This window comes from Vanellus vanellus (assembly GCF_965231255.1).
Source record: "Vanellus vanellus genome assembly, chromosome: 2".
Taxonomy (NCBI): Eukaryota; Metazoa; Chordata; class Aves; order Charadriiformes; family Charadriidae; genus Vanellus; species Vanellus vanellus.
The window spans coordinates 22,024,103-22,049,613 of NC_138906.1; the positions used below are offsets into that span (position 1 = coordinate 22,024,103).

The 25,511-nt window shown below is 39.3% G+C and overlaps 1 protein-coding gene across 1 annotated transcript in view; it reads right to left on the bottom strand.

Annotated features, from left to right (window-relative positions):
- The window catches only part of PLXDC2 (plexin domain containing 2), a 286,298-nt gene that overhangs the window by 129,359 nt on the left and 131,428 nt on the right, over positions 1–25,511 (bottom strand). Inside the window, exons 3-4 of the mRNA XM_082498988.1 lie at positions 6,109–6,255; positions 1,273–1,342 (exon numbers count right to left, since the gene is read on the bottom strand). Of these exons, the coding sequence (XP_082355114.1) occupies positions 1,273–1,342; positions 6,109–6,255 (217 nt within the window). The remainder of the gene's footprint in view (positions 1–1,272; positions 1,343–6,108; positions 6,256–25,511) is intronic.

The following is a 25,511-nucleotide window of genomic DNA, read 5'->3' on the forward strand; positions in this document are numbered from 1 at the left end:
CATGGCTCATCTGATCCAAATCAGTGTCAATATGTCGCTGCTGATCAAGAAGAGAAAACCCCGGTGCTAAAGTCACCCCGTAATTCTGCATCCTTTCTTATCATTCTGACTGCAAATCATCCATTTAATATGAGCCTTTACTCACCTCTATCTCTTGCATTCTTCTGCTTTGGTAGCAAAATGGACATCCTGACACAGAGCACGACAGAAACCTCTGTTCCAGCTCCTAATCTTCTTTAGACACTGGTTGCAATTCTCCCCTACTCTTTTAGTCATACCCTCCCCATTCAGAGCTCCAGTGGGACATGGGCATCCCCTCGATCCTGACCAGCTGGCCACCCACAGCATGAGAAGGAGAAACCCTGATGAGGGACAGGGTAGGATTGGTCTTGGTGATGGCAGCCCCTATTTCTGTTTGCTTTGTCCTGTCACACCTCTGGGCAGAGCACCACCAGCCAGGGTCCATGAACTTACTGCTGTGGGTGCACTCTCTGTGATGCTGCCCTCTGACTCCCTATTTTCACTTTTTGACCATTACTCCTCCTCCTCCTCTTTCTCATTTATTGTCTTCCACATCATTTCATTTTCCTTTGGTCTCGTCTTTGTCTTTCAAGGAAGTGGAGTAAGAGGGAAACAGAAGGGGCCAATGACTGTTCAAAGCGCAGGAGATTGGTGCAAGCGGTAGCCAGCGGCAGTGGGAGGGAGAGCCCCAACCATGAGCCATCAGTGGTGCCCAGAGCTACAACACCAGGAGGTCAAGCTGTGCCATACCTCTCACCTTACCCCACAGGAGGAGGAGAGGAACGCCATGGCACTGTTGCAGACACTACCACACCAAGGCAACACACTACAATGGGTTTGCCTTACAGGTGAAATTATGTACTTCTAGCAGCACTTCTTATCTTTGGATACTAAATCCTCTACCCTCATGCAGGAAAAACCCATTTCCCTCCTTGTTTTGGCTCCAACACTATCTCCATAAGTGCAACTGCTCCAGACACACACACACACACACACAAATGATTTCTGGGGGAAATACCTAAATAGAAAATGATTAATACACTGAGAGGGTTTTATAACAGTTCAACTTGAGAAGGTGGAGGATTTTCATCATATTGATATTTTGTAATTTTCTTTTTGTGGAAAGCAAAATTTCCTAAATAAACGCTGCAGTTTATCTCTTGACATATACAGGGGGAAAAAAGGTATTTTAAATAGCTGCAAGAAACTCTTCTCATATTACTCAAAGTAAATGGTTAGAAAGCCACTTACCCCCAGTTGCCACAGTAATTTCACGTAGAAAATGGCCATAAAATGGAAAATCGAAGGACAGATTCACTCTCTGAAAGGAACAACACCAGAAAATAAAATCGATATTGTGCACAAAGGTAAGAGAAAACAAAATGAACAGTCCTCCACTTCAAACGTCTGTTTCATTGCTTTTTATTTTTCACTGGAGCCTTGCTATTCTTAATTTGGAATTGCCAATAGGTAACTGAAAACAATTCTGTGTAGCACTTAAACACCTGAAAGCAGTGGATCTTCATCACTGAAGACTTCAGGAAAAATAAATAAATAAGTGAATAAAAAGTACATCAACAGACATTATAGCTCTCTCATAAGAATGAAATTAATGAAGATTTGTAGAGTTTTGCCTTAGAGTTTTGTTGCTTGAACCTCTTGCTTAAGAGGAGCCATCAATATTTAGGGCCTTAGCAACACCTAAGCTTTACAGGATGCTGCGAGTTGTTTGTTCCTCTGCCACATGCTCCTTCAGATTCAACTGCTCTCCCTCACATCCTGCTGCTACCTGGGTGCGTGTCTGAAGGCAATTCTGGAAGGCAATTGCACCGGAAGGCAATTCCTCCATCAAACCCACAAGACACCAGTTCCCAAACCTCTCTATACTGTTAAGTAGGAGCTGAAACGGTATATAAAGAAAAATTCAACAGAAGTATTAACAAACTCTACTTAAGGTACTTTTTGCAAAATAAAAAAAGAAAGAAAAATCTTCCCCCCCCGTCAGCCTACAGGTGACTATCCTCTAACCAGATGAATTCACAGCAGAGAATTTGGAGAACAGACTCTTCTCCTCACCTAAGCTCACCATAAAGAATCATTTAAATTCTAACTTTTTTTCCCCTCTCTGCCTGTGGCTCTCTCCTTTCCCCTCTATTCCACTCCTTTCCCGAAGCTCACCGATTATTGTGGCCACCCATAATCATCAGCTGGCGCGCTAGCTGGCTAAACTCTGGACAAATCAGGAGCCATGACAGAAAGGAATGCTGAAATCCCAGTAAGGACTTTTCACTGTGTAAATGTAACATCCCATAAAATGCACATCACTTCCATAATGTCCTGAAGCCTAAATAGGAACTGGGTGCACAGCCTGTTATTATGAGGAGTTACTACAGTCAAAACTGGTGTGAAGATGGGTTGTTGGTGACTCTCCCTCAACCCTAACCTTCGATATCTCTACTTAAGAAAGGGCAACAGTCCATATGTTTAAAAAAAAAAAAAGGGGGGGAGGGGAAGCATTTTGTCTTTATTTTCCCTACCATTATTTCTATCCTGGGTTTATTATTTTCAGATTATCTCTGAGTATTTTTTCCTCTCAGGAAGACTTATATTTACATATACCAGAAATGTTTAAAGAATTATTTAGCATGAAATTAACAGCTGAAGATTTACAGTAACTTTAAATTAGATTTTCCTTCCATTTATTTCAAGACAGAATTTTGGCAGGATTTATTAGCACTTTTTTGTTTGGTTTTAATTAGAATGCAAAATCCATTTGCATTGTGTTAATTGGACTGAGTAGGGTCTAATGACCTCTTCTGTATATACATATATATAGGTATACAACTGAAAATTTCTAATCAAAATGGCAAGACAGCTCATGAATTAACTTAAACAATTTTTTTTCCCCCGTGTTCTAAAGTTTTCACTGCTGAGGTGTATGTTATGTTTATGTATGTGCTCCATTTAAATTATGTCCTTGCTCTACCAAACATAATTTCCAAGAGCACTGTTGAAAACATCAATTTTCTGACCAAACCTTCCCTCTTTCCTTTTTACACTATTTCCCATTTTACTCATTAACATAAACTTTCTGAATAACACAATTAAATTGTTTCAAAGACACCTGTCCCCCCTTAACAGTCTTCTAAATTGCTTTAATATAATTATGAGTATAAAGATCTTTGCAATAAAGACTTGATCCTATGCCCACCCAAGCCAGATATAGAACTCCCACTGACTTCAATCAAAAAGCGATGCCCTAAATTCTGACAAGGTAATCATGTTTAATATAGACAATTGCTTAGCATAATACTGTAATAAAGAACCAACAAGATAAAAGGAATCTTTTAAAGTGTAATGTAACAGCCACTAGAAATCAATGTGGTTTTCCTTCTGCTGCTTGAAAGCACACCTCATTTTTCAGAAAGAATATTAGAATTTTCAACCCAGTGGAGTAAAAATGTTTTCTCCGTGCACAGGTGATAGAATGGACTGACAGAAAAACGGAGCTGAGCTTCACAAATACGAGGTGACCCTGTATCTCGTTCAGTGTCTCAGTAATCAACTATTAGATAAGTAATCTAAACACGCTGAACATCCAAGCCACACCTAAAATTTTATTACACCTGGCAAGGTACTGAAAAAACCCCCACACTATTACTGATATAAATCCTGTAGAGATAGATGTTTTATTTGTTCCATTAATATTTGTTTGTTACTTTCCCGAAAAAATGATTATGTTGTTTATCGAGCCAAACCATGTCACGGATCCTCTCTTTATTACTTTTTCCTGTAGGAGCAAAAACAACTGACAGCTTGTGGGAACTCTTAGAATTGCATACTTCCAAATGAAGGAAGACACACAAATTCAGTGTAAAATTTTTAGCGTTCAAAGAATCCCTGACTTTATTAGAAAAATTCATTAATCCTTAGCACATAGTAATTTAACTCCTTGTTCTCCTCTCAAATTGGAGAGCAATCTTTAGAAATGTAAATCACCAAGTCACAGAAAGATGTGCAAAATACCCTTTTACGAAGAGTAATGGCAAAGTTTGTCTCTATGGAAGAGAAGGGAAGAGATTGCTGCTTAGTTATGTATGATTTGCTCAGAATATATGACTCTATGGTTATTGTACAGTTATAGAGAACACATCATTTTTTAAAATAACTTCTTTGTGTAATCCACATGGGTGTTGTTTGCTCGGACACATACACAAAATCAATTATAGACCTATAAATAAAATATAAAGCCTTACAGGATGACTCACTGGTACTTTTTCATCCTTCAGAAGAGACATAAAGTGAGTCACTGAAATAGAGGTCTTTAAAACAGCATGTAGACATGGCAGCAGCCACTCGAGTTCACATTCCAAGAGATTTGGGTAAGTATGAATAGAGCTCAATATCAGTGTGCTTAACCGGGACCACAACCTTCTCTGGTAGATCTGGCAGAAGGGTGGCGCGGGCACCTGACATTCAGCAGAAAAGTCTTAATTAAACTGCTTGCTTTGGGGGAGCCGGGGTTGAAGCCCTTATGCTGCCACGCTCCCCTCTGCCACGCTGAACGCTTCTCCGCATCAATTCCACAAGCGTTATTTCACTTTAAACCTCTGGTTCAATAACTTGAAGAAAATGTCCCCCTTGGAATTGACAGTTTTAGGTGTATAATCTCAGGGACCCAACTGGAAACAAAAGTGCTTAGAACAGCATTGAAGGGTGTCATCCTCACTAATTGTTAAACAACAGGTTAACATTTCTCAAAGGAATTTCACTAATGTTGAAGTCCCAAGCCTCGTAAATTACTGTTATTAAGGAAAGAAATTTTACCTTACATAGGTATTTTTAATTCCTTTTTTACATTTTTTTGCATGTTTCCATTCTCTCCCTCAACACAGAGCACCAGGATCCCAGATGAAGAACACAAGGCAGTTCTCACTTTTAGGTACCCTTGAGCTATGTATGTATATTCTATGTATACATATTCTATGTATGCAGTTTCCAGCCACAGGTGAGATCCGAGAATACAATCTGTAAATCACGCAGCATTCGATGTCAATTCTAAGCATCTAAGCCCATTATTTCCGTACCTATTTTACCAGGCAGCACGATTACAATGAGTTAAACAAGACTCATCACTGTGTGATATTTATTTGTTGATATCCTGAAATTGTGATCACATAGAATGATAGAATGGTTAGAGTTGGAAGAGACCTTGAAGATCATCTAGTTCCAACTCCCCTGCCACGGGCAGGGACACCTTCCACTAGACCAGGTTGCACAAAGCTCCATCCAACCTGACATTGAACATTTCCAGGGATGGGGCATCCACAACATCTTTGGGCAACCTGTTCCAGTGTCACACCTCCCTCACAATAAAGAATTTCTTCCTAATGCCTAATCTAAATCTGCCCTCTTTCAGTTTAAAACCGTTGCCCCTCATTCTACCACTATACTCCCTGATAAAGAGTCCCTTCCCCATCTTTCCTGTAGGCCCCCTTTAGGTACTGACATTGCCAGATCAAGTTGAGCTTCTCATCCACCAACACCCCCAAGTCCTCCTTCTCAGGGTTGCTCTCAAACCCATCCTCCACCCAGCCTGTATTTGTGCTCGGCCTTGCCCCAGTCCATGTCTAACACTTCTGTTACTATACGACATTCTCATGAGTTTTATTAGTTCTACCAAAAAGATAAAAAAGTGTGACACTTTGTACAAAATGGAAGTGCAAACACTTGCACTTGAGAGACTTAAACTTCAGCAACGTAATCCTGAACTCGGTTCTGATGCTATTGAAGTCAATAGTAAAATTCCCTCGGACCTCTGCAACACAACTAGTTCATTGTTTGATAGTTTGTGATCCTTAGAAAGAGAATTTTAAATATACCTGTAAAGGCATCTCTGAAGGACTGTTATAGCAGGTGCAAAAAGGCAACGTGGAATCATTTGACAGAAACACTGTGCTGACTTTCATAGCTTAACTAAAATAAAGCTCTGTGAACAGCAGTCACAAGACTTTGTAATACTACTGTGTTGGTCACTGGTGAAAAATACCCATGTCAGTCAAAGGAAAAAAAGGTATAATAACTTACTGCTGCTTGCCGATGGGTATTGGAAAGGATCCCATGAATCTTTACTTTGTCTTTCTCCATTTGGTCTATATTGACCCACAAATCCCGGCTGGTAGAATCGTATGGACCATACGTCCTGGAAGTGTAATAATTATGATCTGTATCCTCCTGAAAGGGGAAAAAAAGCCACAGCAAACACATATTAGAATGGAACATGCACCTTAGTGTTATATAAAACTCATCCTTGAAATAGCGAGTCCTGTTGCTCAGGAAAGTCTAGACTAGACTGCAAGTCAACAATGAAGACAGAATTCAAATTGCAAATGTGTTGCAGAAGGCGGCTCTGCTCCTAACCACAAGCAGTTGGCAAGGCCAACAGTTACCTCATGCAATCATCTTATATTATGATTATAATGTTCCCTGTCCTCAAATCCCAATCATACAGTTCCTGTAACCACATCAGTGAAACCTATGGCAAAATGTGTGATGGCTTTCAAGGCAAGATGGCCACTAAATTCCTGTAACAACGGCTATGCTCTAACAAAGCAATGAACAGTACTCACAGCAGACACCTTAAAAATATGTGCATTATTTTAACATTTCTAAACATAGTTTACTGGAAAACCCTTTACAAGAACATCAGAAAAATTCCTAATAGATATAGGCTTATGATGTTATTTCATTTTAAATTGCCAAAAATTGTTTTACTGTACATTTGCTACTCCAAGAGAGACAAATACATATATATTTGTGGAAGAAAGCTTCCTAGTTTTCACGGTCTTTAAATGTCAGTAGTTGCTGTGATGCTTGCATTACAGCAAATTCAGAGGTAAAATACATGAATCCTACATGTGCCATGGGAATCTGGGCTAGTGGTCCATCAAATCCCCCTGCTCGCAGATACCCAATTCCACAATCAAGTGCATGGTTCAGAAGACAGTCAAAGTCTTGGCAATATTTGCTTATTTCAATGACAAAGCTGAGACTCCTACACTCAAAATACTCTGTATGCCACTCAACCTCACTGCAATGAGTTTACACTTAAAATCTTCTACGTTTAGCACAGTAAAAAAAGTAAAGTTTTGAAGTCTTATTATGCAAAATTTAGTAAATGTTTAAAAACCTAAGACTAGGAAATTCCAAAAATTTCTGTCGAGGTCAGTTGGTATGATGGTCTGCACGTTCCTAAAAGAGATCTAAGACAGTGAAAGGAGAGAAAAAATAAAGTGTATGGTCTGAAGTGAGAGATGAAACACATCCCAGATTCCCAGTCGTCTTTAACTTGTCCCAAGTTGTTGCAATCAAAAAATACTTAAATCAACAGCATTGCCAGCTTTCTGCTGAATAGCTGTAAGCAATACTGTAAAAGAAGTACATGCTGGTATTTCTCAGTTCCTTCCCCCCTTCCCTCTCCTCAGTGCCAAAGCAAAATAAACAAAGCCTCAATGACAGCGTTTTAAAATTAGAATAAACTTAGAAAATAAAGAGTGGAAGAGGTGGACGTAGAATTTAGAATTCCCGCCGGCGATGGGGAAGTTCCTCTCCTGCAGCACCTCCTATACCCGGGAAGCAGCGTGGGACTACCCTCACGTCACGCCGTGCTGCCACGCAGACCTGACGCCCCCTCCCCACCACCTCTCCCCGGGACATACACAACCCACTCCTCGTGTCCCGAGCTGAAAATATACTTGCGAAGGGCTTATATTCTAGATGAAACCGTTCACGTTCTAGATGAAATACATTCACCATAAACCCTGTTTCAGCTGGAATTCGTCTTACATTAACACCATTACTGATGCATTTTACTTAAGCTGTTGCAGATATAATCAGGTTATTTTCTCCTTGACGTTTTCTATATCTTCTGCTGTACTTTATATGCCAGGATGTACTTGCCCAGTAAATCTCATTGACACTTTTGAAGTAACTTCTAACAACTTCAGCAGCTCTACGTTAGTCACAAGAGTAAACATAATTAAAACTCTACTGTCAGGAAGATGACAAAAGCCAGCTACCTTACCAAATTCTTTTCTTCTTTAATGGTCAATAGAAACAGTTATTACTGTCATGTATAAAAAGGAGGTACAGTAAATTAAAAAGTTTTGACAACAAAGGTATATCTTCCCAGTCTAGTTTATCATTCTGACAGAATTTCCATGGAAATTAAAAGTTACATTTAAGGCATCATAAAGTCTCAAGGAGAGACAAAGAAGAAGAGATAGTTACCAAAATAGCTTGTTTCAGATAAACATGCAATATTTGAACTATAGTTAAAACTGTGCAGAGCTTTTGCAGTTCCGGTTTTCCATAATGGAACTACTCCAGTTAATTACTAGTAGCTAAGCCCCTACCTCCCCAACTAGAAGGCTCTAACACAGAGCCTAGTTAGTCGCTCTGGAAGAATGCTTTAAATGGTATCTTGATCCACACTTAAAGCGGACTCATCTCATAAATCAAAGATTTAAATTATAGCCTTCAGCTCAACAGTTTTGTCAGTGTGCGAGGAAATGCTCATGTATAAACAACTACCAAATTTTGTGTAAAATGAAGTCTCATTTACTGTTTTAATTCAAGTTAGATAATCTTAGATACTTCTGGAAGGAAATGAATTCACTTCTACTTGGATGATAGAAAGAAAATGGAATTCCTTTTGCTCTTTGGAAAAGCTTCACAACCTTCATGCAGATATATTTTATGAATGTACTATTAAATATTTCTCTCTCACATCCTTTTTTTTTTTTTTTTTTTTTAAATCCTATCTGTAAATTGACAATACGACTACAAAAAGGAACATACAGCTAACTACTAAAGTTGACCTGAGCATCTCGGGAGCTCTTGGAATACCAGCATGGAACCTTACTAAGTCACTGCCTTCATAGTTTTTAACATGCATTACTACGGAAATTAAATTGTTGAAATCTTTCATCAATTCCCCCGCTGTAAAGAAACATTTTATTGGTAGTAATAGATGCCTATGAGTTTTCTCACAGACCTCTTTATGGGCTTTGGTTGATTGCACCTGCTCCATAATACATTTCATCCCCTACAGGTGCTATATGCAAAAGAAGATGGAAAAATGATTCAAAAATCATGCTGAATTTGCATGGAACTCACTGAATTAAGAAAATAATCTTAATGGTTTTATGACCCACAGATGCAGAGTTCTGCAGATACATAGAATTATATATAAATACAAGTATGAAGAGAAACAAACTTTACAGTATCTTTTAATGACATAGAAGCACATTACCAAATGAAAGAACATGCAGAGAAAGCAGAGAACATACCCATTAATACTTCAAGAAATTTATTTCTTTTTTCTTTGTTTTCCAGGTATTTTGGGGGTACGAGAGTTATTTCCCATTGCTACTCTAGATGTACAGTTCTATCCAAATACTGCATATATATGAAGTAGGAAGCACGCCTCCTCTTGAGAAGTACAGCTTTTAAGCAAAGGATTTTTCCAGAAGTTTTTTGCACCAGCTATGAGGATTGCTGTTGGCAACCTTTGTGAGAATAAAGGCAATATTTTTTAGAACCTTTCTCATAACTTCCCTCTTGGGGAAATAAGTTATTTTTTCACCTGAGGCAATCCTCAATGCTGAGTTGCCATTTTATCATAGATTGTAAAGAAAATTAATTTCTTACAGTTTTCACGAGAGATACTGTCTGATGATACCTTGAATTTATTCCCATACTTCTCCAACTACAACTGAATTTTCTCAGGAAAGCTGAATGCATGCACTATTCATGAAAGCTTAGCACAACTGAAGATTAAACCTTCTTTAAATCCTTGATGTTTGGTAGTTGTCAAATTCAACGGCTGAACATCCATTCCATACGTTACATATATGGATACTCCCAAATACAGTCCAAACGTTGCATACCTGTTTCCTCAATAACTGCTGTCCCTTAACAGGTTAAGGCTTCAAATGTGTGAGATGAGATGTCGCAATATAGTATGATGTAACTATGTGTAATATTTAAAAGTAACAAATAGGTGACACCTCTGAAAAGCTTTCAAATTACAAACTGGGATGCTGACCAAAGACGAACAGGAAAATAGTACCGAAACAGACATGAAACAATAAAATTCCCTCTCAATTATATAAAAGACATCACGATTCAAAGATGATGCAGTCACATATGTAAGCATGGCACTTCACAGGTTTAATTCTCTTCCTGTCACATTTTTTCTTTAACAGAAATTGAAAGGCACTGTAAATCTCTAGGAGACAGAGGAGATTATCAAACAAGATTTAAGTTAAGACTAAGAGCATCTGTTGAATCCCATTGCATGAATATTTTGCTTTTAAATACTGGATCAAATTGGATCCAAACCACAGACCTTACTGAACAATAAGTCTTGAGATCTCTCTCTCTCTCTCTCTGTAAGGCTGTAACTGAAACAGACTAGTAACTTCAACCCGGGAAACTGCAGCTGGTATCCAGGAACGAGCCCTGCTGTTGCACAATAGTATGCTGTAGTTTCTCTGTAGTTGAAAGGAGAGAGAAAGACATTCACAAAGCAAATCATTGGAGGCCAGGCAGCCAGCCAGCACTTGCGTTTTGGTAGCTTAAGTTTTGGTTCCCTTCACCCAGTCCTGGGAGACTGTTTGTGACACGACCGATTAAAAATAAATAAAAATGATCCAAGGCTCCTTATCTTCAAATATCTGTGATTAAGCGTCATGAATTACATTGCCAGCTGCAATGGAAGACAATTAGACTGCATTTAATTTGATAACTGTTGTCCTTTTTAATATTCTATTTATTTAAATTGCATTTTCAGACTTCCATTGAGACAACACCACAATGAACAAACTCTGAAGCCATCAAGGATACGGAGTTAAACTTTATAGATGCCTGATTTTATCACTGTAAAAGGAAGGTCTGGTATCTGATTTGCAATAAAAAGCATTAACCAATTGCCTAAATGTTGCTAAAACCACAGACCAGGTATATTTTTACATTAACCGAAAGTGCTGCTGGTATTTGCCCCAAAAATTAGCGCTGAGGAAATTCATCACCAAATACAAAGTTCAGAAAGTCATCGTTAACTCTGTCTATAATATGAGCATTTATCAACAAATAGCCTATGAAATTGATCAGACAATTATGCTTTCTAAAAGCTGCACTTGTAGAATAAAATGGAAACATTGAAAGAAGAAAACAGGCAATTACATATTTTAAAATAGACTACTTTTCAGGCAGAAAGAAAAGATAATAATAAAATACTTCTTGGGAAATTTAGAGGAAGGAAATGAGCCAGCAATTATAAGTATTTCCCTAATGAAGAAAAGCAGTTCTGGGAATTAATTTTGCAGAAGAAAAAAAGAACACCCTTTCTATTGAAATAAGCCAGCAACAAGATGGCCCTGAGCACATACACCAAAACCAGCTTCCTCTCACGTAATGCTTGTTGCTGTCTTACTGTATCTCTGCCTACCCTGTCAGTAAAATACAGCTAAAATTGACTTCTGAATTGTTTCAGGTTTGGTTTGTGTTGGTTTTTTTTTTTTGGTTAAAAAATTGCTTTTCGATTTCTAAACGTTATTAGTACCCCCCAGCTAAAAACAGCACAGGAGAGGAGAACAGAAATGACAAGTTGAGCAGGACCTGAGCTGGGCTCTGCAGTGCAGCTGACGGGAAGCCTCTTCCAGCCAGCGCATCTTCGGGCACCGAGAAGGGGCGGGAGAGATGCACGGTCACACTCTGCGTGACCAGTGCAGAGGAAGCACATGTCTACGGTGTTGCAACTGAATTTCCTCATTCATTTACCTTTTCTTTCGGCAGGCACTGACTGAGACAGGGGCGGGTGGCAAAGCTACGTGGAGAATATCCCCCGCCTAACAGCCATTAGCAGAGGAGATCAGAGTATGAGAAAAGATCATCTGTCCTGAGATGGGGTCCTAATGGGGAGATTAAGGCCAGAGAAAAGGAGGAAAGAGACACTTTGCATGCTGCTGCTGTGTAATGCATTTTAACACAGAGTACTGTAATTATAATCATACCATAGCAATGCTATGATGCAACTTTACAGTTTTATAGGATCCGATAACCGCAGAGCCCTAAGGAATGCTTAAGGTGAACTGGCCTCTCAAAACATGAAAGCTCTAATTTCAGTAGATAAGACTTTCGTGTAGTTCACATGCAGTTTACGGAGGATATATATAGTGGCTGCTACTTAGGAAGCTCGATTGTTACGAGTGGTTCTCTAATGCTCAGAAGAGCCAATTTCATTTCATAAGTGCTTGTATCAAGGATAAACTCTCTGCTGTTCAATTTCTTAACAAAAGCATTTGTTCTGTATGAATCTCTACTGAGGAAACATACAATTTACAAAACTGCCTCACTGCTTTCACAATGACAAAGCCAAAATCTGTTCTTTTGATTTATTTTTTTTTTAAATATCTGATGTGGGAAGAACTTAGGAAATATATGTGTATGGACACAGCATACATATTCCCCATCAACAGTCAGCAGAAACCTGGGGACAGGCTCTGAACATCACTGTCGATAACACAAGCCTTAGCAAAATCCATTTTTGACAGCTAATATAATGTCTAATAACGAGGGGAACCCAATCTAACAAAGCAGGAAATCCCTTGTCTGTGTGCACTGGGATGAAGAACTTATCTCACACTATATTCTCCAAGAAGAGGCTACACGAGTGCTCTGCAGAGTCCTGAAAGCCTGTTGTGTGCATGCTGGAGTCCCCAATCTCAGGTTTTCACTAGGGCCAGCAGGGAAGTCACTTTGCCCAGAACCTCACAGATTTACATCTGGAGGTTGTTATTGTAAACACTAAATGATGTCATCGGCTGGGATGAAACAAAAGCATTGAGCTCACGGCTCTTGCCCCTAGGTACACACAAGGCTCTACACAACTCTACAACCTCTTAAATGCCCAGGTTTTCAAACCACACTTTTCTGAGCGTCTGACAGCACCTATAATGGAGAGTCACACACGCTGACAGACAGTCTGGCAGAGAAGGATACCATAAACCTGTTATTAATCCAAAAAGCCGTTTAGTCTTTCCGGCATTGTGAAAAGTGAACATGGAGCCACTGCCTTTTTCATGATATTCAGCCGCTTCTGAAAGAAAGCTTCCCTCTTGGGGACTGCTATAAAACTGTCAGCCTATTTAGGGGTCATTACAGCGGTCTTATAAGGCCCCTTGGATTGTCTTGTCATAAGAGACAAGCTTCAAAAAAGCAAAAGCCTCTGCAATGCCTTACTTAAGAGAGGAAAAAAGCCAAATCACCAAGTCACTCAAAAACCAATTACAGTAGGGAAATACTTATTATGCAGTTTTGTTCCTGATTTGCTGGAGCAGGAGTTTGAGAAATGACATTCTCAAAATAAGCCTTTATTAACTGCTCAGTAGCATCCTCTCCACTAAAAGAAAATAATAGGAACCACTGCAATAAAACGGCCATGAAAACACCTAGCAGCAATTTGATTTCAGTGTAATTATGAAACATATTATGAAACATGTTATAGAGTTTATTTTCTCATTTTTAGAAATGTATAAATGACTGAAACGTTCATAATACTGAAACTCTGAAAATGGTTGTAAACATAAAAAGAACCTAACTGCATCAGAACCTACAGGGCATCAGTGGCTATGACCCCATGTCTGTTACCAGCCCCATTCTTGGGGGCTCATGACTCCAGATAATGCCATAAGTATTTACGTTTTTGTCAAATTAGCTTTTAAAATTAGCCCTTTAATGACTCACTTCTTGTATGGAATATAACCAACAACGTATTTCTGAGTGTATATACTCTTACAGACTTACAGCCACACTTGTGCAAGTTTTTTGCCCCCCTGATACATAATAAGTTCAGTTTAATATTATTCCCTTTTTTTTTTTTTAAATCCGGGTATTAGAGCAAATTTAAACTCTCTGCAGCATGTTTCGTCCTCTGCTTGGGATGGGTAATTGGTCCTTGTTTCCCATTCTTTTTCCCTCTTCTATAGGAAGAGACAAGAAGAAAACAGAGCAACCAAGACCCAGCAGCCCAGAGGCCTCACGGGAGGAGGGAAGATGGCAAATCTAAATCGAGGCGAAAAGCGTTACAGATCCGGAGGATTATATTAATATTAGCAGGTGTAGTTTCTAGTTGATCAGGGCTTTCCGTAGGACAGCTCAGGAAGCTGCCTCCACGCTCACTGGTGTGTGCTGCAATTCCTCAGCAGTTAATACTCTGTGTTAGGGATCCATCAGGGCTCACAGCTGAAGTGGTAGGACATTCAGTTGCAAGAACACATACGACTGATATTAAGTTGATACAGGCAGGAACACGAGTTTAGCTTTGTACCTGTAGGGATAAAGCCTCATTTGAAACTTTTAAAGGTGTCCTACGATCACCTCATTCGGCACCAGCCTTGGCCGAAGCTGCGCTGCTCGGCGTACAGCCGGGCGGCGGCACGCTCCTCACCCAGCCTGGGCGTTAAAGGGCAAACCGGGTCAGCATGGCTTCTCTGGAGAACACCCGGTTTAAACAGATTGCAACCAAAACCGGTAGGGCACTTTCTAGTTTAGCTCTCACATAAAATACACTCGAATCTTTAGTTACTGAAACATATGACTGGCTGAAATCCACATTCAACACGCAAAATTTCAAAATGACCGTTCAGGTCTTAGAGGGATAAGATCGTGATGATTAAAGTGGTTAAGCTGTAGCCCGGATTTCTACCGCTCTTTGCTTTGGAAAAAGTAGGTATTTTGCTTTGTTCACATGTTTTTCTATGTACATATGTAACAGCAGTTCAGGCAGGATATTCTATAAAACATGGAAAAGAACGCTATGTGCAATTTTAACAAACTGTTCTCACCAGCCACATTCCTTAAGGCCTCGTCACAGAAATGCTTCTTTACCTGATCTTGCAGTCACGCTCCAAAAAATAAATAAATCCCTTGAGAGGTCTCTAATGTAAGTGCCACAACCGTAAGACATCATATTTAATTGAGATGCTTGATGAAGTACACGTTGGCTAGACAGGCGCTTCCAAGTCACTCCCTTTGCATGCCATCAGGCTCCAAACCAGCTTTCTGCAGGATCTGCACTCCCTCTCTTTTCAGGGGGGATACTCTGAGCACTTTGCAATTACTCAGAGGAGATGAAGGTGCTAAATAATCCTTCCTCTGCTGTCTCTGAAAAGCACTGCTGCCTTCAAGTTTAACCCAGCTTCCACTTGATCCTGTGTTTGCAAATATTTAAAATTTATACTAACACATGACTTTCTTTTTGATAGATGTTATTCTTTCTTGTGTATCATTTCTAACTCTATGTTGCTCTTTAAGAGAGGAGTGATCCGAAATGGAAAAGTTTTATAAACTTGTATTTCTGGTTTTGGCTTTCAGCTAAATACAGGACAGGAGAAGATAAAACACAAGGCTACAGAATTACTTTTTACTCGTCTTTTCACAATTTCAAGCAAGAAAAGTGATGGCAAATTTATATCTGCTCCTAACCACTAAAAAACCAGAGAAAGATGAAGGCATGAGATTTTACTTGCACGCCAAATCAATTTTTTTTTTTTTTGGTGAGGTTGGGGGCAGTGAGGAAGAATCTCAACATTTTGACCCTTAACCAGAAACAGACCATTTTTACTTTGCTTGATACAATTTGTTGTTGGTATACTTGTATATCTGGCTTTTTCACTTCAGATTTAGATAAACAAATAGACAGCTGAGCAGGGTGGCATTGGGTCTCCAGGTCAGACACTTCAGTGCAGCTGTCTGCGTAAGGGCGAGGTTTCCAAGCCCTCAATATCAGAACCACAGACCTAGTAAATGCTGTCAGTGAAGGTCTGGCAGCTCAGCAAGCTTTCAGGTCCACTTTAGAGCAAACTGAATACCCACCGTGATGGCACTGCCTGTACTGACCGTGGATGAGATGCAGTTGCCTAAGCACAAGAAGAACCCAGGGCCATTTGAGACTTGCAGGTATGACCCAGGACCTAAAGCAGACCTCCTGCAGGAGGAGCAACAGACCATTCCACATAACCGCAGTGCCTAAAATGATACCAGACACCTATAGCTAGGCAACGGAATTTCACCTCAAATTTCCAGCATCTATGACAGTATAGTTTACCTCACGTGCAAGAACTCGCACATAATTCATCTACTTACGTATCCAAACTGGGGAGCTGAATGTCACCTTCAATTTCAATATTAACTACAACTGAAAAAGAAGACCACCCCTGCAGACTCCAGCCTTTCATAAATATCGCAGTAGCCTACTATTTTATATCAATTAATTTTCATTATTTGAGCATTATACAGATGTGTACCACCCTTAGTTGAATGTTTATGTACGAAACAAACTTCTGAACTGTATTTAAGAAATTACTTTGATTTTCAAGGTAAGGGAGTGATATGCTTGACACATACCATGAAGATAATACCAATATAAGGAAGTCAACATTTATACACTGTTAATGACTAAATGATAGCATCAAATGTTCTGTTTCCATTGTATTGAAAAAAACCCCACATTAAGAATCTTAAACCCTTTCCCTCACATATAACTGCAGCTGTCCAGCTGCACAGCACATGAGTAACTTTTTCAACAGAATCAAAATTCTCAGAAATAAATTGCTATTTCATTCAACCACATCATCATCACTTGTACAACTGTAAGAATTGGGGTTTTCTTTTCTAAACAAATAGGGACATTTGGGCCACTTGCTTACAACTACGAAAGGAAGATGTCATAACGTCCTCACCAAACCTGCTATAAACCACCGTGCCAGCCAGTTACGTCCCCCAAATGAGCACCCACCAGGCTGCTGATGTGTGACACATCGTTGGCCCACTCCTGGATACAGTTAAACTCAGCAGTAGCACTTGGGAGCCAGACTATGCCTGTTCTAGCTCTGGAAGGCATTTTTCCTCTCATACAGCAGGAAAGAGACATCCATACTTTGCCTGAGGCAGGAAGAACCCAAGAAAGCTGCTTGTTTTGCTGTTAGCACAGGAGCAAAAGGGGAATACCTCTGAGAGATCATGGCATTTTACCCCTCGTGGCATTTTACTGCTCCACCTATATGAGATGAGACAGATAGGCTTTCCATCTGCAGTTTCTCCCCCTTCCTACTTCTTTTGTTGCTAAGGCTACAGAAAGAATAAGAGTGTGAGGCTTTCATTTATTTAAAAATTTTAATAGGAACTCTTGAAAAGTCACGCAGCTTGATACAAATGCATGAAGCGAACCCCCAGTAACTCTGTCACATCTCTTTAATCCTGTTAAATGCTGTGCTGCTAAAAAGTCTGATGAAGATGTGAAAGTTTGCTGTTCTTTTTGGTTTGCTTACCGTTATTTGTTGCCAACTCTCCAAAATCCCCATTGCCAATTTTGTATTCTAGAAATAAATATACAGTTTTCCTACTGATGGCCTGTGAAAAGCTAGACATGCTGCACGTGAATGCATACCAGTGTTACAGAAGAAAGAAAACCAAAAAAAAAATCTGCTATTTTCACTATTTATTAATTTATGCTCTGTGTATGAAATACTACAGCTATTAAAAGCATTTCATCAGCATTTTCTTCAGCAGTTGATAGCATTTAGTTGGCATTTTTGGAAGGACAAATGCACATTTTACAAATGGAACTTTCTTAACTCTGATATCTGTCTTGATAGAAATTTTGAGCTTTGGCCCCATTTATTCCCTTTGAAAAGTCTGTATAACTCATGCAATCACAATGAAGGCAGGCCATCAACTTCCTGATAGATGCTGAAAGCTCTCAAGTTATAATTACTAAATTTACCCGCAGTCAGAGGAAGTGTCTGACCAAATCTGACACAACGTACCCACGTGCTTACACGCCAAGTTGTTACTGTTTTGGGATAACAGGTAATTGACTTGCCCATATTAAAAAAAAAAAAAAGTTTTTCAGAATGGTACAGAGCAATCCATCACTGTCAGCAGGATTCCTACAGCTTTGAAACTCTATCCCTAAGGACTGGTGTTATCCAAGCTGGAATTATATAGCTTAGCATAACAACTTTTTACTTACCTACCCAAATTCCCCTGCACTAACAACTCAGTAACGTATTCACCCCCACTCACTCCCTGCTCCAAATCAGCTATGTGCAATTTGCTGTGTGCCTTGTAATTAGCTAGGGCCCTTTGTTTCGCATGGGTTGAAACGAGCATCATCCTCTGCTTTTTGCACGACTGGAGCAATACAAGTCTCCCTCATCGGGGCACTCCAGGGGGAACACAGAAAGCGGCTGGAAAGGAGAGACCTTCACAGCCGCACTAATATTCAGCTTTCACCGGCTGAATCTATTTTCAGCCAACTTCCGCAAGCAAGGGCTGAGGCACGTATGACTGAAATAGTTAATTCAGAAAGAAAGGACAAGGTCTGTTGTCGATACTACTCGTACCTCTCTTCAGTCTCGAGTTCGGTGATTCTGGAATAATTGTAGCGTGCTTTAGGAACTTGGAGATGAAGGGGGATATAGAAATTTAAAATATTATCATCAAGAAAATTCAAAGGCAGATTCCATTAAATTCTGAATCCCCTGTCCCCTTCCTTGCTATAAAATTTCATTATGATCAGCATGTTAAATTAAATGCCTTATGTGCCAACATAGCTAAGCATGTGGAAATGAACTCAGGATTACCATGGAGAACTGTGAATTCCCTTACTTAGGTTAGGAGTGGGAAAACCTGTTTTTAATTTCTCCCCCCCTCAAGTCTGAAAGACATAGAGAATGAATCTCAATTCCAGTCTTCGTCGTTTTCTTTTTCAGCTCTGAGTTATTAGTAGAACCATCACCACTTGAGTTTAGATTGAGAATAATAGAAATGTTGACAGGCTCATTACTACAACGCTTCTTGCTGAACTGGTAATGAATTCAGTCCATCTGAAGGCTGTAGCAAGAGCCAGTGTGAGTGTCAAGATTACCTTGATTTAAGTAAGCAGTTAATAAACTCAATACAAAAAGATATATGAGGCTTTTGTCTAGCTTACCATTTTGCAAGTGAAAGCCTGAAAGAAAACAAGACAGTGATATATCAGTCTGCCGGCCGGCTAGAAAGTGTGACATCACTGGTGGAAAACTCAGCTGGACAAGTGGAAGAAAGTGAGTAAATTAATGATTGTCCCAGATTCTAATTCTAGTTGCAGGTGACATAGCGTTTGGTGTGATTTAGTAAGAGCAGAGGACTAGGATGTTTCATGTGGGACCTGTGCCGCTTCCAGATCGCTTTCTGGCTCTTCTTTATAGCTATTAAAAATAATCAGGTAAATAGTGGATTTAGCTATAATTTACAGAAGTTTTAAGTTGATTTAGGATGCCATCTGAAGCACCTTCCTTTTTGAGAAAGTTCAAATACTTTCCCTAATATCACATGAAGAAGTAAGGAACATTATTTTCCCTTGACTCAGTTTCAAAAAAGGAGACTTGATTTTTCTGAAAATAAATTACATTCTCCATTATCTCCAAAGTAACGTGGTAATTTTCTAAAATAAACTCCTGAAAACTGTGAATAAAAACTTTTTAAAATAACAATGACAACCTTTTCAGAAGAGTGTAATAAAAGCTGTTTAGAAACACCGCAAAAAAATCCTATACATCTTAGCCTTCAATTACTATATCATCTAACAGCATATTTTAGCTCTTACAACAAAAAAAATCATGACTAAATATCCTGCTAGGTAGAAAACCAAAAGATATATCCATGATGGTTTCAGTGCAACTCCAGCATATCCCAAGACTGTTCCTGCAGCATATCCTAAACCTCTGTTGTAACTTTCAACCTTCTAACTATGCAAACAGTAATACGACATTTAACTTAATTTAGTGAGTGGATAGCAATAGGAGCACAAGAATAGCTGTACTCTCTTAGGCCAAACATCCTTTTAGTCCAGTCCCCAGAACTGACTGGGAATGATGCCTAGGAAGAGTAGAGTAAAGGACCTGGAGCAAACTCCCCATTTTTCCTAGGTTCCAGCAATCTGCTCTTCAGGAACTACCGTTGTGTTTAATAATCCTTGACAAATTTCTATCACATGATTGGCATCTGCAATATTCATCGTCAAAGAGCTCCAGAGCTTTCACAGCTTAATGACGTGCAGTAGAGAGGAATCACATGGGACGCTTAGTTAGTCCTCTCCAGCATTACAGAAACAACAGAGAGTGAACAGCAAACATCCAACCAGAGACTTCTGGGGTTAAGTTACACTGGCTTAAAATCAGCAAGACAACTTTGTTTTAAATACAACTGGACAGGAACTGGTCTAAGGCAACATAAGGATTTGAAACGGCAGAGGACCCAATGTAATACCACCTTCAACTGTAAAACCATGTTTTTTAGTCACATTAGTTGCAGCCATGGAAAAATCAGTGAACTTCACCCATACTACGCAACCAAAGGTTAATCAAAGATTGGGAAAAATATCTGCATGCCTACAGGAGGAGCATTTTCCCTTCCCTCTCTTGGATGAATCCTTTACATACACCAAAAATCACATGACGTAGTAATTATTAACTGTGAACAAGAAACAACTATACTTCCCTAAAATTAGAAATAAGAAAGAATTCAACTTTCATTTTGATAAAGTTTTTGAAGGTAGACCAGGTAAGCTGCAGCCATGTGATTAAATCAGTTAAAGTCGATTTCTTCACTTAGAACTTAAAGCGATCGTAAAACAGAAATTGCCATTTCTCTTATTTTAGGTGAGGGCTCAATATTATTTGAGCTTAATAATGTAGTCTATGATCTGTCCCCAAACCGAAGCAACATTAGAAAGCAGGTAAAGACAAAAAAAATACTGTCTCCTCGGTTTTTTAGTTTTTTTTTTTTCTCTCCACACGGCTTTTTGTAAATACAGATTTCAGAACAGAAGTACTGCTCTTTTGCTCTCTAAAGAATCAGCCAATTCCAGTGACAAATCCGTGTTCTCCAAAGCTTCATTCCTCCTCAGTTATATGTCAAATGTTTTAATTCAAATAAAAATTAAAACGCAAACATCTGGTTAAACCTTTGTACTGAATATGCATTACCTTGATACTTTATAATCCACATTAAAGTGTGACTATGCTTAAAAAAAGAATTCTGTCACGATGTGGAGATCAATAGCATCCCTGATTTTATTACATCAAATGAGTATATCAAAATCTTGTCTATGGAATTCACTCTTGCATTGCTGAGGATCACCAAACGGTAGATGCAAGCACTATTCAAGGAAAATATTTAAAATACAAATTCAAAAGCTAGACAAGCTGGCAACTCTACACAGATAATTAAAGGCTCTAAGAGATGGCAAGTCAGAAAACAGTCTTTAGAAGTAAAGAGTGTCTCTCTCATAACTTGGAACGACGAAAGAGAACAGAAATACTCATTAAACTTACATAATTACAAGGAATTTTTCTTAAATGCAGAACATTCTTCTCAGTAACTTGGAGAGACCGTGGTTTCAGAATAGTGTTAGTAACACTAACAGTGTTAGTAACACTGTTCTTGGTTTCTAAGTCCTTCAGATGCAACTGGCATTAAAGCATTAGAATGACAAAAACAAAAAACAAGAACCCCCCACCCCACCCCCAAAAAAAACCAAACAAACAAACCACCAACAAAAAAAGGAATAAAATAGAGGCAGGCTTGACCAAACTGACAGCTCACTATGCGACTCTGATACTGTTTCGTTTTGAGGCTTCAATTATGCATGGACAAGTTTCTCCACTTTTAATACAGTGCATTAGAGCAGTAATCGCAGCACTGCCTTATCATTTGTCCAGCTGAGTGAAATTTAATCTTAACCATTATTTTTCTCCCTTGCTCAGACTTGCAGTAAGAACACAGCAGTGGGCACACCGACACTGCTGTCAGTAGCTGAGAGTAATTGCTCTCAAATCCCAAGGGCTGTAAAACTCAATCCCTTCTGTTGTTTTTGCCAGTCAGAATCAGACATCATCACTTCCACGAGTGACTGGCAGTGATAAGGGAGAAACCTTCTAGGCAAAAACTCTGGGAGAAAATGCAAAATTCAGTAAAAGATTGTCGCCAGTAGGAAATCCACCGGTGCTGTTCTGATAGGGGCAAGACGCTTTCCAGGTCTAAACTACAGGAATTGCTAAAATTTACATTTCAAACAACATCTAGAGAAACTCAAAGGAGAGAAAAAGAAAGAAGGGTGTCTTCAGTTTGCAACAACTCTATTTTGGTTAAGAGCAATACACAGCAGGAGATATCAGTGAGATCCACAGGCATAAACAAGTCACTTCACTACCTAAAAAAAAAAAATTCTTTTGCACTGATATAGCCACAATTTTCTATGCTCACAAGTACTATGTTGGAAGGAGTGGAGAAAGTAAGAAAAGGTCGAGTTTGATTTGACTTAGCATGCTCAGCATGCTGTTTCATAGTTGGAACTGAATATTTTCCTGTCATACAGCTGCAGTCATTCATTCTGTTCTAAGACTTCATATGAAAAATTATGTTTTTCTCACTCTTTTCATGGTGCAAAGCAATAAAACCTTACCGATAGCATGGCTGCACTCAGCTCAAGCCTGACTATGATTTAATCTATTATTTTATTGCTGGATTTCTTTTTGTTATTGGAAGTTTGTGAAAGACTCGTTATGATGTATTATCTCTATACAGTGGCAATAAATTCAAAAGTAATTCCCGTGTCCCAAAGTTATTTTGCAAAGTTTGTCATCTTCTGCTAATGCCAATGCAAGCCATATATTACAGATTGCTCCATTTCAATTTCTTTGTATTTTACTTTTCAGTGTTTCAGGTAGAAGACTTCAATGTTTGACTTTGTGAACCTTGGGAAGAAAAACTTCAAATTCATTTGAGTTCTCCTTAAGCACTATGAAATAACCATCTTTTATAGCAGGAAGCCTCCCCTAGGAAGGCAAAAGGTTAAATCCTTCATTACCAAATGTAAAGCCAAACTACGGAGAAAACCATAAAAAGAACACAAGTGGTTAGACTATACTAATAATGTGTCTTAAAAAAAAAAAGAAAAAAAGTAAAAAAAGGTCGTCACTTGAAGTTTCTCTAAGATATGCCTTAGCCACGGATGCTTCTGTCTTCAAAGGGAGACTCTTTAATGTTTTCATTTGCCATTAAGCCAATTTAGTTGCACTGCATCACTACCGCCTTTTTTGGGGGTTGACTTTGCAGTTAATTTGGACCGCTGACAACCTATTTCCCCACCTGTCCCAAGGCTACCTGCTTTGGGGATTTCTCTAGGACTGTAACATTTGTGCCCACCTGTACAAGATGGGATCTCACACTTTAGACCTGTCCCTTTTCAGAGTTGGCTCACACTCTCTGGCTATGTTATGGAGTGGGAATGAAACTTTAAGAAACCACTTATGGAGTGTGGCCGTAGACTTACACGTTCTCCCTCCTTTGTATTTGGGCTCTAAAGTACCAGTTGCAAATAAAGCAAATGGGACCAACCTCCATCCTCGGGAACCTTTTTGTATTTACAACATTCTAGTCCCTAACTGGAACATTATAATAAACCTACTAAACTAGGAGAAAAGAGGAATATTTGAAAAGTTGCCATACTGTTTGATAAAGTGTTTATGATAAGCCTTTGTTATGCTTTGGTTTTACCCTATAATCTCCAGCTTGCTGTCAGCTCTCTAGAAAGACCACAGTTTTGTGCTACATGCATAGAAAATCTGTTTTGTAGCAGAAACCCGTTTTTCCTGTTCTTTGCCTTTTGCTTGGCATCTCCAGTTCTGTGGGTTTGTCCTGCCACAACGCTGTACCTGTGGAACACAAAATTCCTATTCTCCAGCAACACAATGGGACTTGGAGGTCTTGCCTTCTCCTTCTCCTTCCCTGCTCATTTCTGAAGGTGCTGCACATGAAATGGCTATAGCCACTGCTTCTGCTAGTCTCTGCAATGCTGTTCGACTTCCAGAGAGTCCAGCTCAAGAGAAAATCTTTATTCAAAAAAGCACCCGAGTGCATATGTCATTTTGCATGAGATCTGTCCTGAATCACAATGCCAAACAAATGGAGGAGGCAAACCAGAGCCGTGAAGAGAGACAGCTAATGTCCTCGAGCCCCTAATGGCTGCACTGCTCCAGCTGTTGAACCAGAGAGACAGCACCTCTAAAGAGAATCTCGCCATTATTATCTTTCCTACATACAGGAGTGGGTCCACCCCGGCTACTGCAAAGATGTGATAAACTGATTTACAATGCACTTCCTATAGCTGATCACAGAGGCCTGAACTTCACTTTCCACTCACATTGATCTTAAAAGTGCCTATGGATTAGGGCTGATGGGAGACCAGGATGGTGCTGCTGTGAAGTTACAGAACAACTCCCAGCAACTCCAATGGAAAAGCATAAATGAAAAGTCTCATTACCTTAAAATATCAAGAAAAGCTATGCTCCACACAGGTTGATTTTATTATTTTCCCTATTATGACCATACAGATTTGATAACACAGAAAACATTTAGAGTTATCTTTAAACAGTGTGCAGAAATTTCTGGATACTGCCTTCCCTTTTGTCCTTGGTTGGTGGTTTGGTTTTTTGGTTTTTTTTTGTTGTTGTTGTTTTTCTTTTTTTGGCAGGGGGTGTGGGTGTTCATTTTGGTTTGTTTTTTTAAAGCTGTATAGAAAGTAAACTCATCATTATCAAGAAGAGCAGAAAACAATATTAAGTGAAAATTAAAGCTCTTCACTGTTAGCCTTCCAGTAAAAGAAGTCTTCCAAGTTTGCATGACAAGTCCAAGCAAATACTTTAGAGAGAAACAGTATCTCTGTTGGAGACATGTTTTAATTCTGTGGTGTCATTAAATATGAGTGGCAGGTAGTACCCATTCTCAGGATTTTCTTCAGCAAGAACTGCAACACACACAGAAGAAGGGTTTCAAAAATCAATACGCTCTCCAGCACTACCGATAAGCTCCCAAGCTGCAGAAGACTTTGTGACATATGGATTCTTCCGCTCTGAATATCTGTTGTACTCTTCACCTCCTCTACAAAGCTGGGCATCAAGGGGCTTTTTTGTAAAATGCCTGTGTGTTGTAGTAGGGATTTACAACGGAATCCGATAATGTGTAAAACCACAACACAGTTATCTTATTGTGCTGGAAAGACTTTACAAAAAGAGAGGGCTGCAACAGAACACAAAACCTGAATTCAACAAACTCGGTAAGGGTGATGTACTTTTGAGGTTAAAACACCATTAACGCCATTATATGTCAGGAAAGACGGCCCTGGAAAAGTACCATTCTACATATGTCCATTTGCAAGCATTCATTTTTTTTCCTGGATGTTGCCATATACGAATGTTAGAGGGGAAGCCCTGTCCCATTTTGCTTCACAAGAGCTTGGAACTCAACTCAGTGGAGACACTGCATGGGGATCTACTGGTAAGCCGTGGAGAGATCAGCTACATGAACCTTCCTGTATTTGA